Source organism: Crocodylus porosus, unplaced genomic scaffold (genome assembly GCF_001723895.1).
Source record: "Crocodylus porosus isolate Cpor-Errol unplaced genomic scaffold, CroPor_comp1, whole genome shotgun sequence".
Classification (NCBI taxonomy): Eukaryota; Metazoa; Chordata; order Crocodylia; family Crocodylidae; genus Crocodylus; species Crocodylus porosus.
In genome coordinates this window covers 14,589,924-14,607,326 of record NW_017728921.1, presented here as the reverse complement: position 1 = coordinate 14,607,326, position 17,403 = coordinate 14,589,924, and the positions used below count along the sequence as shown (strand labels likewise).

The window sequence follows — 17,403 nt, the reverse complement described above, 5'->3', positions numbered from 1 at the left end:
CCAAAAAAAAAACCAAACAAACAAACCCCTCTCATCCTAGGTTTCTGTAAAATATCAAATTATGCTAAAAAGAAAGCAGTTTCGGGTCTCCTGCATGGGATTTTTTAAAAGTAGCTTTTATTCAGAAGTGTTATTTAGAAATTTAATGCAGCATTACAAAAGTTATCTTCTTAAACATTACGAATGAAACTCAGATTCTTTATATGTTGCGCAACATCTGTTCTCAAGAAAGCATCATGCAAGTTGAGGGCACCAGAACAACCATACAGTACGAGTCAAACCAGGGACCCAGTATCCCATTTTATTTTATTTTTTTGTCATAGCTCCATACATTTGTTCAGCTCCTTCAGGTGCAACTGTCTCTGTCAAAACATAAAGAGCAGCCCAACGTACATCAATGTATCATCATTCATGAAAAGCGAGATACTGCACATTTCTAATCTCATTTCCTTGGCCTTGTACATCTTTGACAGACACACAGTTCTATTGAGTTCTAATGAGACAAAACTCCTTCTCAATGGCAACAAGCCATCTTGATACGGATATTATCACTTCTTCCCCCTCTTCCCCTGCCAAAGAAACCACCATTTGTTTGGGCAGTTGAGACAGTACACATGCTGGGTAATGATTAAACCACCACATACAGCAAGCCTTATAAAGTCTACCCTGAGGCTCTGTATTTACATATAATGTTTTTATTTTAACCAAATGAGAATGACTGAAACTGAGCGTTTGCACTACAGGGCTCCTGAGAGCAAGGTACATTTTCTTTATTGCTAAGGTCTTGTCAATGTACAAAAGCCATTCCATCTATACAACACGGATACTGTTTTACCTGTATAGATGTACTTATGGCAATACAAATTTGTTCTGCTATTGCATGCACTGTGCAGCTGCACTAACGTGGTGCTGGAAACTGGTTCATCTCTGCAAGTCTACCTTCTGTTTTCAGTTGTTTCTATGTGGGGCAGCTAAGTATGCCAAGTGCAGCAGACTTGTACAACCCTGTTCTACACAGGGACAGGAATGCGCTTACACCACTTAAATGGCATCTGTAAACCATTATAACTGTGTGTGTGTGCACTAGGGGTTGTCCTGCCATAACTATGCTGGTAAAAACACTATCTACTTTCCCAAAACTGGTTCAAAAACAGTGGACAGACCAGGCAAGAGAGAGGACATAAAAACAAGACCCTGGTACAGAACATGATAAAATAATCCAAGCCCAAATTATTAAATATTTGCCCCAATGCAGTCTTCCTGAAATTTTGCTGCAGAACTTTGGCAGATTCTTAAGAGTGAAAACTGAGAGATTCTGTAATGTCCTTTAGTTGGGTCACAGCTTTGAATAGTTGTTAACAAAGACGTATCTATGCAGGCTCCAGCAGCCTCAGTTCAGTTGCTGCTCTGTGCAGAGCGCTTGGGGGAAATCTCCCCACAGTGCCACAGGGCTCCGAAGACCCCGCACGCACTTCTGACTTGATCTGTAAGAAATTCAGTTTTAATATCCTCCAGGCTGATACCTCATATTCACTTATGGAGCTGAAGATTAATGTGCAGTTTAAGATTATGTTCTCTGCATTTTTAGTTGCTCCTAAAGCACATTTATTATTTGATACTGGAGGATTGTCTCAACAACAGTTCCTTCATTATCATTTCTGTGTTTTTATTTAATTAGGTTTTGATAATTTAAAGCAGCCATCAACTCAAAATTGCAAATTTCAATAAAATATTCCTATACCCAAGATTAGATATCCTACATTAGGAAAGACCAATATTGAATGGAAAGTCATGTCAGCAGTTTCCTGGGCATTGTGTGCTTCCACTAGCACACAAGGTGTGCGTTGGGTACACAGACACATAAGTACACAAACACAAATGTATCTACGTGTATATATGTATGTATATACGTATTTCTATATACATATACATAATATTAATTATTCATTTATAATTAATATTAAACTGTATACTATTATGAGAATAATAAATAGTAATACAGGGGTGCTGAAGCCCTGGCCTGCAGGTCAGATCCAATCTGAACAGCTTAATCCTCAGGCCTGCAAGGGCTCCCTGAGGTTTTGAAAATTTGGTAGTGGGAGAGCAGGGGCAGCATTAATTGCCACTCCCCTACTGCCAAACTTCCAGACCTGTGGCGAGCCCCATGGGTTGGATAACATGACCCCACACATCAGATTGTGCAAGCGTGCAGCCAGATCTGGTAGGTGGGAGGCACTCAGTTGGTGGAGGGCCGGATCAGGTTGGCATGGTGCCAGATATGGAAGGCGGGCAGCATGGGATCTGGCTCATGAACCAGATAACAGGTTACTTGTTTCGTCACTAGATTCTTTGGTTCTACCAGTAACAATTTCAGCTTTTTTCTCCATCATGAAATGCAGCCCTGAATTTTCATCAGAGGATGTTCAAGTCCATCTTTTTAAATGGTGCCTGACTAATCAACTAGCTTCTGTTAGCTGAGATATATCCTCCTCAATATCAGGCTTGTAAATGGTATAAAGGTCCACACTCTACCTGAGCAAGAGGCAGGGAATTTAGTACCGATCTAGGGTCATGATCTGCCTCATCTTCCATGGATTCTCAGGTGGAAGGAATGGGAGGGGGCAGTCCCAGCAGGAGTAGCACTGAATAAAAAAAACTGGTTTGGCAAAAGCATGCAGGTAACAATGCATATTCTTTGACAACTTCTTATCCAATGATACCCAATTGCATGGATCATATCATGCTGGATAGAAACCAAGTTACCCATTAATCAAAACACTAATGGCTGATAGGGGTGTGCAAAGCAGGCCATATTCAATTCAGATTCGGATCTATCCCAAATCAGGGACAGTGATTTGATTCGTTGATTCAGATCACTGTCCCCAATTCGATTCGGCCAAATCCAAAGATTTGATGCTGGTTCAGAGAATCAGCAATTCAGCCATAGACTCAGCCTTAAATGTTTTTTCTACATACCTCAAGGTACCAGCGCAACTTGTGAATGCTGTAGTGGATGTAGTGTCCCACAGGATGGGGGGAGGGGGGTTGGCCGCCACATGCTCAGTGGAGAACCCGGAAGTACTTCCGGTCCACTTCTAAGTCTGCTGGGGAGCATGTCGGGGGCCCCCCCCGCTCAGCGATCGGCCATGGGGAGACCCCGGGTGCTCCCCCAGACCCAGGAGGCACCAGCTGTTGCGCTGAGGGAGGAAGGGGGCTCCCTTGCGCACTCCCCAGTGGACCCAGAAGTGGACTGGAAGTGCTTCTGGTCCGCTTCTGGGTCTGCTGCCGAGCACGCTGTGGAGCCCCCAGTGCTCCTGTGGGACACTACATCCGCCCTAGCATCGCAGGGTTCTGCTTTAATTCAGAGAGATCAAAGGATCCTCTGATTCAATTTGGATTCGGTGACCCAGTGGGGCCGAATCTGCTCTGAATTGAATCAGGGACCAAAGTTTCGCACAGCCGTAATGGTGGATTGCTGTTTACAGAAGATTAGCCATTCTAAGTGAACCTCAAAAAATGAGATTTAAAGGGATTTTATTGATTTTCCCCTATTTACCTAACTGAAGAGATGAATGTAAGAAACAGACAAGGACAGATATTCAGACTGAAAAAACATTGCTCATGCAATACAACCTTCATTATATGCTGTTAATGTCAAACCTCATGAAGTTATGCTGAGTACAAAAATCAACATGACAAGATTCAACATGCCAAGCCAATACACTGACGCCCATTCAAGTGATTACCCCAAGTGCACTGGATGAACAAGCATGCTAGAGAAACCACTGAAGTATTTGACTGTTCTACAACACAAACCTTGTGCTTAAAGAGAAAAGGGTCACAGTATCTCTCACAAAGAAACAAGATCACATGGAAAAAAGATTCATAGATGAGAAGAATGCTAGAGCAGGACACAGCTCTACAGCAGAGGCTGGAGTGTTAAACTCATGTTTCACTCAATTTTAGCCAGAAGGATAAATCTGCTTCACTAATAAATCCCTGAGTCCCAACATAGGGAGCTCTGTACATCCATTACACTACAACAAAAAGTAAACACCACCACTTCCAGTCAACATTCTGTTTCATCCTTTAAATATCATAAATGCAGCATACAAACCACAACTAATCACACAGCATTATCCTTCCTCATTCAGCATTGCTTGTGCTAAGTTTAGTGTGTAACAGACTAAATAGGATGGTGGTGGAAACAGGTTTAACTGCTTTGACTCTCTCTGAACCTGGCATGTCTTTTGTACTGTAATTTCTTTCTTATACTTTACTTTTTGCATGTCCGTTCACAGCATCTGATGAAGTGAGGTTCAGCTCACAAAAGCTTGTACTATACACACACACACATCTACATCTACTTTGGTTAGTCTACAAGGTACAAATCTACCCCTGCCCTTCTGTTTTATAAGTACCTTAATTTACTGTATAAGGTATTATTCATAACTTGTCCTAGATTGAGCTAGTTAGCTCCCTCGTTATTTAAATAACTCTGATCCGCTGGCAACCTATAACGAGGACCTGGAAGAGAGCTGTGCTGATAGGGACAGCTGGTAAAACTGCACATACAGCTATATTTACAAAATGCAGAATAGGCTGAGAAGTGACCATCCTACCTGCACATGTAACTTGGCATCCCTTAGGATTACAAAAGCTTGTTACATTTTCAGTAAAGCGAGACAAACGTTACATCATATTTAAAATGCAGACAACAAGACAGGTATGGTTCAATTATCACATAGAAACAAAGAAGAAATATAGCCTTAACTCTTCAAAGATAATGTTTGCAAACTTGCACCAATGTGGCACTAGAAAATTGTCCCATCTCTGCAAATCCACCATCTGGTTTCTGTTGTTTCTGTGTGTGGCAGCTAAGTACCCTCAGTGCGGTAAAGTGTGTGACATTGAATGTAGCAGTCATCTCAATGATATTAGGCACATTATTAATCCTGCCTGGTAACTGGTACCAGTATCTCTGCATAAACCAAAAGTGACATCTGCTTATTTACAGATGCCAATCAAAGCTTCACTGCTACATGATTTAGTTCTGCCTCTCAAAAGAAAAGTGCTGTCCCATAAGCCTTGCAAACACTAATAAAAAGGTTTCCAAATAGCAAATCCAATAACAAAATCAATTTAGCAGCTGATTTTCTGCTACTGGCCAATATAGCTTGTTTTCTTCAATGACATCCACACACTAGTGTCTAATATGCACTTTTCTCACTCCTTTTGTTTTCCTAAATTAAATGAATTAAGCCTCCTGCAGCGCTGTAGATGGCACTGGTCCAAGATGCTACAGTTTCTTGCACAAAAGACAATGTAAGAATGTGCTTGGAATTTGTAATAAGGAACAAAAACATGGACCAGGAGGAAACATCTTTGTTTTGGGAAATATTCCCTCTCAAGATCCTGTTTCTAAAAAAAACACATGTATGTATAAATATGACTTAGGCAGAGAGACCTCTGTAAAGATCTCATATAACCCGAGTGTAGCCAAAGCAGCTCAGCCCAGCAGAAAGGTTTAATCTTCAGACTCATATACAGCAGTGCAGGGCACTGAATAAAAACCAGCATGGCTACAAAAACTAATCTGGGACTACACCAGAGCAGACAGGCTGGGCACAAGAGGGACTGCCCTTTCCCTTCACACAAGGGGGTTTCTTCTCAGACACTGCCAAGGTGTGGTGAAAACAGCACTGCTGCTTGTAGTGCTGGTGATACCGAAGCACCTGGCTTGTAAGCCAGAGGATGCACATGGAAGCAACTACTAGTGCCACTTTTACTTTTCCTCCCGTCTCCTCTCCCCACATCCTGCTGCATGAGGATTTGGGCTCTGCTGCACACAATGGGTTGAGATCCAACATGTGATCCCTTCCACTAGCACACAAATCCTCTGTTTCTGGAGTCCTCCAAAGCCACAGAGGGCAGGATTTTCTCCTTAGATAAAATCAGACCTGGGGAATTTCCCCTTCTCATCAACAGGGATCTGGGTTTTTTGTTTCCCGTGGGGAAAAAACATGCAGATTTTCCCTTTTAACTGAGAAAAATGGAGATTTTTCATTTTAATGGAGAAACGTGGCTTTTCCACTTTTGCAAAGAGTTCTGTGTAGTTCCAGCAGAGTTCCAGCCTGCAAGAGGTTGGGGGGAGCGCGAGGAGGGCAGTCAGGCAGGGGATGTCATGTGCACATGCACACTCACACATGCACATGGCTGCCAGGCAGCCTGGAGAGCAGCTCCCATAGGTAAGTCCGGGGGGAGGGGGGGGAGGCTGGCTCCTTGCCACTGTGCGTACTCCTGGGCAGGATGGGAGGGCATGTGCCCTCCAGATGTGTGTGTGGGGTGGGGGCAGGCTGCCCACTGTGGGCTCGAGGCTCCCTGCCCTGTTGTCCTCCCCCTGGGGCCTGCGCAGCCCAGTGGGTAGGACCCAGAGCAGCAGGGCAGAGTGAGGCCAGACAGGAAAGCTCCTTGCTGCTGTAAACCCTGCGCTGCCCTGGTGAAGCATCCCCTGCCCATCCAGCAGCAGCAGGAGCAGTGGCACAGAGTTGTGCCCCTTGCTGCTGCTGGACAGGGAGTGAGGGGCCTGGACCTGCATCCTGGTAAGCCAAGGGTGCAGGGAGAGCTTTGATTTTCCATGATAAAAAACCCAAAATCAAATACCAAAACTTATAGGTACTTAGAATTTATTTTATTATAGTGATTGAGGCACTTGTAGGCTTCCAAAATGCTAAAGGCAATAATTTCTTTGGGTGATATCTTTTATTGGACCAACTGTATAGTTGGGATAAAGTCAGACAAGCTTTTGAATGCAAGACATGACCTGATGAAGAATGCCTTGCATTCAAAAACTTGTCTAACTATCCCAACTATGCAGTTGGTCCAATGAAAGATATCGCCCAAAGAAATGATTGCCTTCAGCATTTTTAATGTCAGACACTTTGCTGCCAATCACTTGCGATGGTAATTACTGAGTTAAACTAGGCAACTGCTACAGCAAGAAATTCGCATAGCTCATAATACAACTTCACACAAAGGCATTTTCTTCTTTTTCATCTCTCAGTTTGGTTCCCCTTTCATGCCCAGATTACCTTCTATTACATTATGGGCCTTTATATAACATCCATTGTCACTACTGTTGCTGGCTAATAACACTGTCACTTAAAGGCTTCCCCAGAAAACTGGATCCCACCAACACTCGCCAGTGACTTAAAACATTCTGCATAAGGCAGACACATATGCTAATTCTTCATATTCCCAATGCCCCAGGCAAAGCTTTGTACAAAACACCATTGTAATCTAATGCCTCATACTCGAAACACCTGCTACTAGGCAAAGCTTTGATTTTCAACCTGTAGTGACACAAATTAAAACAGTTTCTCAAGAGAAGGAATTTTTCAATATTACTTTCCTCCCTTGTTATAAAAAAAGGGTCGTTCTTCCCCTCCTCCCCCTGTTCTTTTCAGGAATAAGGCACACTTACTTAAAAGGTCTTCAAAAATTAAATAGGGCAGATTTGACATATGAACAACATATGTGCAAACTATTACTGTGGACAGGAGTTGCATGGCAGTAGCTGAGGTCAGAATTTGATTCACAGGAAGTATTAGCATTCACACTGTAACCAAAACAATCTTCTTCAGATCTTATGGTGAACAGCACAATATACCAGAGTATTATGATCCAATTTCAAACCCAGCCAAACAAGGGAATTCCATGAAGTTGCTATAAATCTTAGCTCTCTCCCTCAAATATTGCTTGTAAATATATGTATTAGGTAATAGATATTATCTAAGAGCAGGTGCAGTGCCAAAAACCTTTGTGACACAGATTTCACATAGCAAATTGAAACTAGAGTTTCAGTCAGTCTCTCTTTTGGGCTTGTGTTTATATTATTCTAAAATAAAGACAGATAGCAACAGGCTTTTGATTACAGAATGCTTCAAAAAGCTACTTTGGAAAATACACCTTAGGGTAGATCCTCACTGCAGAAATACATTCAAATTAGTCTCAAGATAGCCTAGCTCCAGTAAGAGTAGCATCGTGCAAGGCAGCGCTGGAGTGGTTTTAATTTGAGTGTTTCAAACTCTTGTGTGTGATGGTCAGAATTCTGTGAACACATTTCACGTTTGTGCACTACTGTAAGCTGAGCCTCTCTCAATCCTTCCTTGGTAAATTGTGGGAGAACTTGTCTGTCTGTTCTTTCCCAGGTACAGTAAAAGCTCTGTTATCGAGCATCCATGGGGAATGAGGGGTGCTGGTTAATCAAATATGCTGGCTATCTGAGAGTTATACTTACCTCCAGCTCTGCAGGTTGGAGGCATCTTGGCCTGTTTGGGCCACTACCCCTCCCACCACATCCAGTGCGCCAGGGCTTTCATTCCCTGGTGTCACTGTGCCAGGGGACATGGAGTGGGGCCCCATACAGGCTGCTCTGCCCTGGGCCACAGTCCACAAGGAAGAAGTGGGGCTTGGCTCGTGGCAGTGAAACAGGAAGTGCCACAGTGGGACTTCAGGTTTTGCTTTTGCCATGTTGATCGACAGGTGGTTTCACTTTCGCCACGTCGATCGACATGCCGGTTAATGGAGCATTCCGGATGGCGAAGTGCCAGATAACACCGTTTTTACCGTACATGGCCGTAACTGGACTGCCAGGACTTGAGCCCAGTTTGTCTGCACCCAGAACTGGAGAATAGTTCTGTTAGCTATGCTAACTCAAGCTTTAGCCAAAACTCCCTGGCTACAACAACCAGCCAGCTCCCACATAAAAATACCACACTACTGGAGTTAAGGCCTTTTTGTGCAAGTGGACAAATTACAGCTTGGTATTAACTCCATCGTAAAGACAAGTTTTTATTTACTGATATCACAAGTACCACTGGCATATACTCACACTGAACTACCAATATTATCCAGATGGACTATGGAGCAGGACACTTGGGTATCCATTTATCTCGCAAAATAATTAGAGAGCTTTACATTTTATTGGTAGACCCATTAGAGAGGCAAGAAGAAGAGTAATCTAGACAGCCAATTCCCACAGGGTCAGTTTTGTAACACTGATAGTTAGCTAAACTATTAATATTGTGGTCACTTCCAATAATGTGCTGGGCTCAGTTGGAGACACAAAATGTAAACAATCCAAGAAACCTACATACAGAGGAGATGGGATGGATGGGGAAGAGCAAAGGAAAACATCTTGTGTATAATGTGACACTGCTGCATAACATCTAACCAAATGGAGGGCCACATGCATTTTTAAAGTTGCTGACTTTCAAGCCGGATAAAATCAGAAGAATAAATAAAATAAAAATTACAGTTAAAAAAAACAGAACGATCCTAAGATTCCAATGACCTACCAGTGGAACAGACCAATAAAATTCAACATATCTACGAGTGTCTTGACACGTTCATTAAAACAATTTTGCGTGCTTTATTATAATCTGTTCTCAGTACTTGTACCTGCAGCAGTGGTAGAAAATATTATTAGGTACTGTTTGCCCTCTACCCCCCTCCCCCCGCCTTTTTTTAAAAACAAATCTCTATTATTATACCTTGGTCTTCACAATAGGAGAGCTTGAGTGGGTGAAATGCTGGGGAATACTGGATGCCTCATGACATGAGATGGTCCTTGGAGGTCTGACACTCCCTGTACCGATATTTTGTCATTGTACCATAGTCCACAATAGTAATGACAGGGAACAGTAAAACAGAAGGGCCCAAGAAGAGTGACTCTAAACATTCACAAAGGAAGCCCTAGGACATGCCTGACCTGTTGACTGACAGTTCCTGAAGGGATGAAGGCACAGTGCTGAAGAAGTAAATCACTTGTGTCACAGTAATGAGTATGTATAAATGATTAGAGATGGTGTTGACTACTCTATCCTGACTTCCCCCAGAGGCAGAAGAGGAGATCACAGTAATCAGGGAACTTATGGGGATGAAAGGGGCAGAATGCTGGTCACTTGATCATAATCAAGAAATGACAAACATGGTTTCCCACAATCGCAGGGAAAGGAGAAAAGAGATATGAACAGAAGTATGTATTGAAAAGTGCAATCCTTGCCTCATACCAATGAGCACATGTAGGAAGTCAGCCGATGAAAAGGAGAAATATCTGACAACTGAAGCCCAAGCAGGCAAGGTCAAATTCTATCTCAAACCAGAATTTTTTTCACCACATACATAAAAATTACCAGACTCACCTCTGTGCCTTGAAAGTTAATGGAATAAACTATATGTGCGACATAACTGTGATCCTTCACTTACCTGCCAAACACTGTGTGCTTCTTGTCCAAGTATGCACAAGAACGAAATGTGATGAAGCTGGAGAAGAATAAAATCATAACTTAGGGTATGACCTTGTGGAGGTTCAGCAATACTTAGCAATATTTTGAAAGCCAAGTATGTTTGAGGAAATTCTGCAGGGTATCCTGATATGAGGAGATGTAAATCCCTCTCCTGACTGTGGGAATGCACTACATGGCTCTTACCAACTGCATTTTCTATGGATTATGTCTGACAAAAACCATTTCTCAATTTTGGGGGGGGGGGTGTTGACATACTTAGTAAAGTGTCATACTCTCTTCCCCCAGACATACCTTGACTATTTACAACTTTAACCAATGAGTTACAGAAAAACCAGCCTCAGATAAACACCCTCTTCTGAGCATAGTAGGGCTAAGAATGTCACAGAAGGGCAGCAAGACCTCATGGGTCCTGTATGCATCTGGCAAAGATATTCAGCAGCATCACGATCCATCAGCTCCGATTTTTAAAATCAGAGTTAATTTTTACCTTTCCCACTGTTTACATTTGGTTTGGGTGAAACTGGACTGGCCTGTTTATAATCCATGCCTCTTCTTGGCTTGGCAATGTTGTTACATTTAGCTTGTAAACACAGAACAAGAATATTTAACTTAAATGCTGAAATAATAAAAACATTAAGAAAATTGTTTATTGATGTGATATTTTGTTTCAAATTTTACACATCTTAAAAGAAGACACTAAGATATCACATCTAAAGCAAGTTCAATCCCTCCAGATTTTCTGAATAGCTTAACAATTTTCTGGACGCTCCAGAGTATAAGCATATAAGGCAGAGGTTCCCATACTGTGGGCTGTGGACTATGATGGTCCATGGAGTAGGCTGGGTATGCAGTGCTGGCTCTCCTCCCTGCTTCCATCTGTTGCACTGCATTAAAAGACAGCTAAAAATACCTAAACATTCTCTTCACAGCACTGCTCCATGTAAGCAACTGTTGCAGTTGTCTTTGGAAGTTATGTGACTGCAAATGGAGGGGAAGCCATCTGTGAGACATTCGCTTTATTAAGTAGTTGCTCCTACCCCAAGAAAAGGTAGGAGAGCCCTGGTTTAATGAGAACTTTAAAGAATATCCTTTAATTGCATCCTCCTCAGTGTAGCCTCTGCCCCATTTCATTTTCATACGTCCAATAATCAGAAAATCACGTGGTCCATTAGAGTAGTGCTTCACAACCTGTGGGTTGAGACCCAAAAGTGGGATGCAAAAATATATGAAAGGGTCCTGAACAAACTTTAAAAATGGATCAAACAAACTCTAAAAATGGATTCTCCTTTAAAAGGAGAAAAATGTGGGAAGCCGTGGCTTTTCCCTTGCAGGCTGGCAGAGTTTCAGTCTGTGAGGGACTGCTTGGGGGTCAGGAGTGAGGGGCATTGGGTTGGCACTGGCCACTGATGTTTACAAATGGGTCCTGGTACAAAAAAGTTTGAGAACCACTGCATTATATAACATTACACCAAAAATCTGAGACCTAATATATGCTGTCTGGAATACTGAAATCTAATTATTCTTCAGAATAGTCAAAGTAAAACAAAGGGAGTGAGGCAAGCTCATTTTTGAGGGGTCTTGGGATGAAGCACAGAGATTTACTCAAGTTCTGCTCAGCATCAACTGCACATAAAATGATCTGTTTTCACCTTGCACAACAAGCCCACCTAATTTTTTTCCTTTCTATCACTATTATGGCAAGCTTCTTATACGTTTCCAAGTTCACAACTGCTTCCAGAAAAGTCTGAGCACTGTCTAAGAAGTTTTATAAAAACAAGCAGCTGGAACCACTCAAGAACTTCATGCTATCAAGGAATTTAATTTGCAATTACAGGGGAAAATATAAGCTCATTTATAAAAGCAGATGTTGCAACTCAACAGCAGCAAGTCACAGAGGAATATGAGAGCAGCAACACACTTGCCAACAGTTCCAAACTGATCCTCGTCATTTTTTAAAAAGTTTTTATCACCCACTTATTAACTTTGCATCAGGCATCCAGTAACAAAGTTCAAAACCAAGATAACCTCTATAAAGACTAGATCCTGCAAGGTGCCAAGTGTTCCCGTCTCAGTGCAGCAAATGCCGTAATTGCTTAGCTTCAAGCATGTGACTAATCCCTTTAAAGACAATGGGACTACTGCTTATGCATTAAAGTTAATCACATGCTTTCAAGCTTCGCAGTGCTTCAGGGCTGTGTGCATCTGTACCCTAAGAGAATCTCTTTCCAAAGAAAAGCACAATGGAGCAGCTTTGAATTTAGGAACAGGGTCATCACTCAAAACTTTTAATGCTGGCTAAGATTAGTCATCAAAGCCTTAGGTGTAGGGATACTGACCCTCTTCATGTTAGTTTACTCATTGTGTTAACAAATTTAGCTGTGTGCAGTATGACTGCTTGTGGTAATAAGACTGACATATAAAATCAGAAAACAATAATGGACAGTAATTAGCAACTGTGCATAACACCTGATGGTCTTTACAGTGGGGATGATGTATTGGAAAGATACCCTGAAAAAGTTTTCAGTGATCAATATTAAGAATTTTATAATTGTGCATACAACAACCTGCTACTTAAACAGCCTCCCAAAAAAAAGAAAGAAGTTCAATCTGTTAAAGTGACACAGATTAACCAAAATATACCCTTAAATGGGTTAAAAAGAGGGAAAGTTAAAAAAATTCTGTGCTGTAAACAAGTCCCTTTGATACAATACTCAGCATAGTAGGCTGTTATAGATTAAAGATATTTAGAAAGTCAGTTCTTGCTATTTATACTTTATGTTTGCTTTGTGCATTTTTCTCTGCTCAGAGAATGAAAATCAATTTAGTTAAGTTTCACTTCCAGGGTCACTGAAGGGCTTGGATTTCCTTCACTGGAGAAGATGTATTTATTTAAAAACACTTCCTTGTTTGAAAAATGGTATAGGCGTATATTTTACCACAGTTTTTTCTATTTTCTTTTCTTTTTCTTTTTTTTAGACTTAAATTACCATCTTGGGCTAAAGTAAGATGACAGTGGCACTTCAGTGGTAAGGCCCATTTAAGGAGAACAGGGAGAGGAGACAGAAAACCAACAAAAATACAGAAGGCAAATTAATGTCAATTCCAAGAAGTTCCAGATTTTCTTGGCACCTTCTACTAGCTTTGGAAATGAGTTGGAGGATTCTGTTTTCATAGTTTTCAGCACAGCACTGGGAGAATGTTTCATTTTGGTGTGTCAGAGTAGTTAATCGGATGCCATTTATTTTATTAACTTCATACAACAGGACAGAAAGATTGGCAAAAGACCACTTACAATTGTGATTTATTGGTGTTAGGTCCTGAATTGGCCATGCTGAGAACACCACGCCCTGTATGCGATAGATTTGGCTTGAATTCATCTTTAAATGGTTTCCCCCAATAAGACTCTCCTCCTAAAAATAAAAGGGGGGGAAAAAAATTCTCATGTTTTTTCTTCATTAGATTCCAACCACCCTTTATATTCCTTCCTGGCATCCCACACTTGTTTGGTGGCACTGCCACTAAGCTTACAGCTTCTGATACCTCCGTACATAAAATGTTTGTGTTCCTTTCCCACCAGCAGGCTGATACCTGAGCATTACCTGAAATCAGGTTTGCAACTGGCAACATAATACTCTGCCCCTATAGTGCTATTATCAACTGTGACAGATGTGACTGTTTGCCAGCTGCCTTATATACTTTGACTGTCATGGATTAAATTTTTTGCTGCCCATCACATCAAAACCTCCTTGAGACATTAAATCTTAAAGGGTGTTTTCCTGACACAAGTAAATGCACAGAGCAGAAAATTACCAGTTTAACTGCACTCTGGGCACGTGGTTAATGCTGTAAGTAAAATAAAGGATGAGATTTGGATATTTTTCATTACTGCACTAAATATATATGGTATCGATGAAATACACAAGCCCTACATTGAACTAAGAGCTCACAGTTGAGCTTCTAGTTAGATAACTTGGCTTAGTAGTGAGGGCACTATGGGTGCATCTACATGTCACTGTATGGTGATGCTGCTATGGTGCCATGCTTTAGTACTAAAGCATGGCGAAGTACAGGTGGTTACTGCGCTGTGCACATGGCACATGGTTAGATTTTTGCGGCAATGTAGCAGCGTGCTATACTGGGGGAGCACGCCATCATGGCAGTGTAGCTGGCTATCACACGTAGACCCACATGATTACTACATTGCTGTAGCACACTGTACAGCAACGTAGCACATCACTATGTCGCTGTAGGGTGTTCTGTAGACACACCCTATTTATCCAAATCAAGAGCCAGTAATTAGGCATTCCAGACCAGATATTCACCAGCTCTGGATGGAAGGAGGGTTTGCAAGACTTCTCTCTCTCTCTGGCTGTCATTTCCTTACATTATTTACAACAAATATAACATTTTCACTTTCCTCCAGGATCACTCCTAATAAGAAAAAAAAATGCTGAGATGGATGAGTCATTTCTATAGTTTTACATTCAACTCCATAATCTTGCTTGACAAACTGCAAAAAATATTTCACCTTACCATGGTATTGAAAGGAAAGCAAATACAAAAATATCAGAACAGTCAAAGAGGCTGCTACATGTGCAGAACTTATTTGAAAATCCTCTGGAGTGACAGTATCACTAGCAAAGCAGTAGAACAGTTAAGGGGATGCAATACTTAATGGCTATATAGCCATGTAACAAAGGAAAGCAATTTCCGATACCCAATGGACAGAAGAGCAGTGAGTACCTGCTGAGGAGGAGGGAAATGACCTGCTCTCAAAACCCCACAAAGAAGACTGCAAGCCTATTAAAATGACTTTATAACATTGTCTAAAACCTGTGAATTACAGGTAGACAGCTGTAAATGAAGTTGCATGTGGAACTAAGTAAATGTGAAATCTCAAGAAATTGACTCACCTTAAGGACCCAATTAGTCTTGTTCAAAAGACCTGCTAATAAAGTTGAATGTTACCAGCTCCACAATTTGACAAGAGAAGGCAATGAGAATAACACCATAGGGAGTTCCTGTAATCAGGAATAGTTCTGATTACATCCCTGATTGCTAGCTACTGAATATTTTAAGATCAACTAAGCCACATCCATATGATTTTATATGGAAGTTTCTCACCATTATACAAAAGGAATGAAAGGATCAAGAAGATGATACCACAATGGCCAGTCTCAAGGCCAAAACAGATATGGCCAACTTTACATAAGATAGCCTGTAGAAGGGAAGATAAAACTCACTAGCAAACTAGGATACTGGCCTCCTAGGGGGCTACCTGGGGGTTGAGATGTATGTCAGGAAGAAATAACAAGAATGGCTTGGGAGCTGACATATGGTTAAGTAAGGAGAATCTGTAAGTGTGCGCAACAGTTACCCGCTTGTCTTTTTGACACCTGAAAATTATCTTGTATGAGGTGTATATTGTAACAATAGGCCATTAAGAGTGGCTGTGGTAGAAGGAACACCTACCAGAGAAGGAAAAGAAACAGGCACACAGCCATGAAGAGAGGCATCTAAGAGGCACTGCTAAAAAGCTGCTGGTCCCTTCTCTCTTGGCCATTTTATATGGCCATACTGGGCATAGGGGCTGCTTCCATGTTTGTGAGCAGCTGGAGGGAGAACAGAAGATGGACGAGGGCCACACGTGAAGATACAAGCAAACAACTGCACAGTAGAGATAGGGGTGCTGAAAAGAGACTTGGCTAGCAGTACAGTACATGGAATGATTTTACTTTCGCCTTTACAAAACAAACCAACCAACCAAAAAAAGGAACTATTCTGCTTAATTTAAAAATGGCAAGGATGCACTCTTCAGCAACTCCTGTTAACCTCTGGAATAGTTCCAACCTTCCAGTGTCTGCCTGAAGCAGCAACAAAGGCAGGCAGGTAAAAGGACAGAAAATAAAACACTCTTCGGGAAAACTAGCCTCTCTTTCTCTCTCTGAAGAAAAACATTGATCCACTACAAAGAGACCCATTCTAGTACCACACACACAAGAGGCCTAATGAGGTGTAATGGTTAAAGCAAAGGATTGGGGAGTTGTGACACTGTTTTATGTCTAACTGCCACTGGCTCACTGTATATACACTTGGAAAAGATATTCAGGGTGTCCCCATCTACCCACCCACTCATGTACCAGTGTATCCGAGTACCTAACAGCCTCACTGCTGGGAGGTATGGCGATGTGGTCATCTTCATTGTACAGAAGGGGAAATGAAGCACAGGGCATAGGGCACATGAAGCAATAAGGACACAGGAACTTAAGTTTCATTTAAGGTGCAGCTTAAGTTCATGCAAGCAATCCCCAAAACTTCTGCCTATCCACTTTGGCACCTACGTTTTGTCATAAAAATCTATTTAACTGCCTAAACTTCAGCTCCCACAAATCTTAACCATCTTAACTGAGCCAAATATTTACATCCCTAGGCATTGTGTAAAACCATTTAGGATCCACAGACTTGACACTGGTCCAGCTAAGACCTCAATGCAGAATACTCTGGTAGGCAGGGTTTAGAGCAGGGGTGGCCAAAACATGGCCCACAGGCCAGATCCAGCCCACCAGGCCCTTCTATCCAGCCTCTGGGTCCCCTCCAAAAAACAATTATTACCAGCCTGCAGCTGCCCCTCTGAAAGCTGGCGGGATGTGGGCTTTCAGAGCTCGTGTGCCATCGGACCTCTGTGGGGCTCCCAGAACTCCAGCTGGGTGCCCCATTGGGAGGCACCAAGTGAGATAACAAGTGACTAGACAGCTGGTGAGGGGAGCTCCTGCCTGCAGGATGGGGGAGGGTGTGGGGGTTTGTGGATGAGTACCCACAAACACACCTACACCCCCTCACAAATCCCATACACCCTTCCCCTGCACAATATACAAAAGTAAGGCTTTATGTTGAGCTATTATGCTATCGCCTTTATATACACTATGCAAATACATGTAAAACAGGACAAAAATATTGTTGGATATAAAATTAAAACATTATAGTAGATGCTTGATTTTTAGTATATGATTTGGGTTTTTTCTGGTTCCAAGATGGCACCCCTCTCCCCAGGAGTATTTCTGGGGGCTAGGGGAGGAACTTCCGGTGTCAAAGG

The 17,403-nt window shown here is 42.0% G+C and overlaps 1 protein-coding gene across 1 annotated transcript in view; it reads right to left on the bottom strand.

Annotated features, from left to right (window-relative positions):
- PPIL2 (peptidylprolyl isomerase like 2) overlaps positions 1 to 17,403 on the bottom strand; it is a 125,542-nt gene that overhangs the window by 11,119 nt on the left and 97,020 nt on the right. The window contains exons 15-16 of the mRNA XM_019539062.1: positions 13,603 to 13,720; positions 10,270 to 10,326 (exon numbers count right to left, since the gene is read on the bottom strand). Coding sequence (XP_019394607.1) covers positions 10,270 to 10,326; positions 13,603 to 13,720 — 175 coding nt within the window. The remainder of the gene's footprint in view (positions 1 to 10,269; positions 10,327 to 13,602; positions 13,721 to 17,403) is intronic.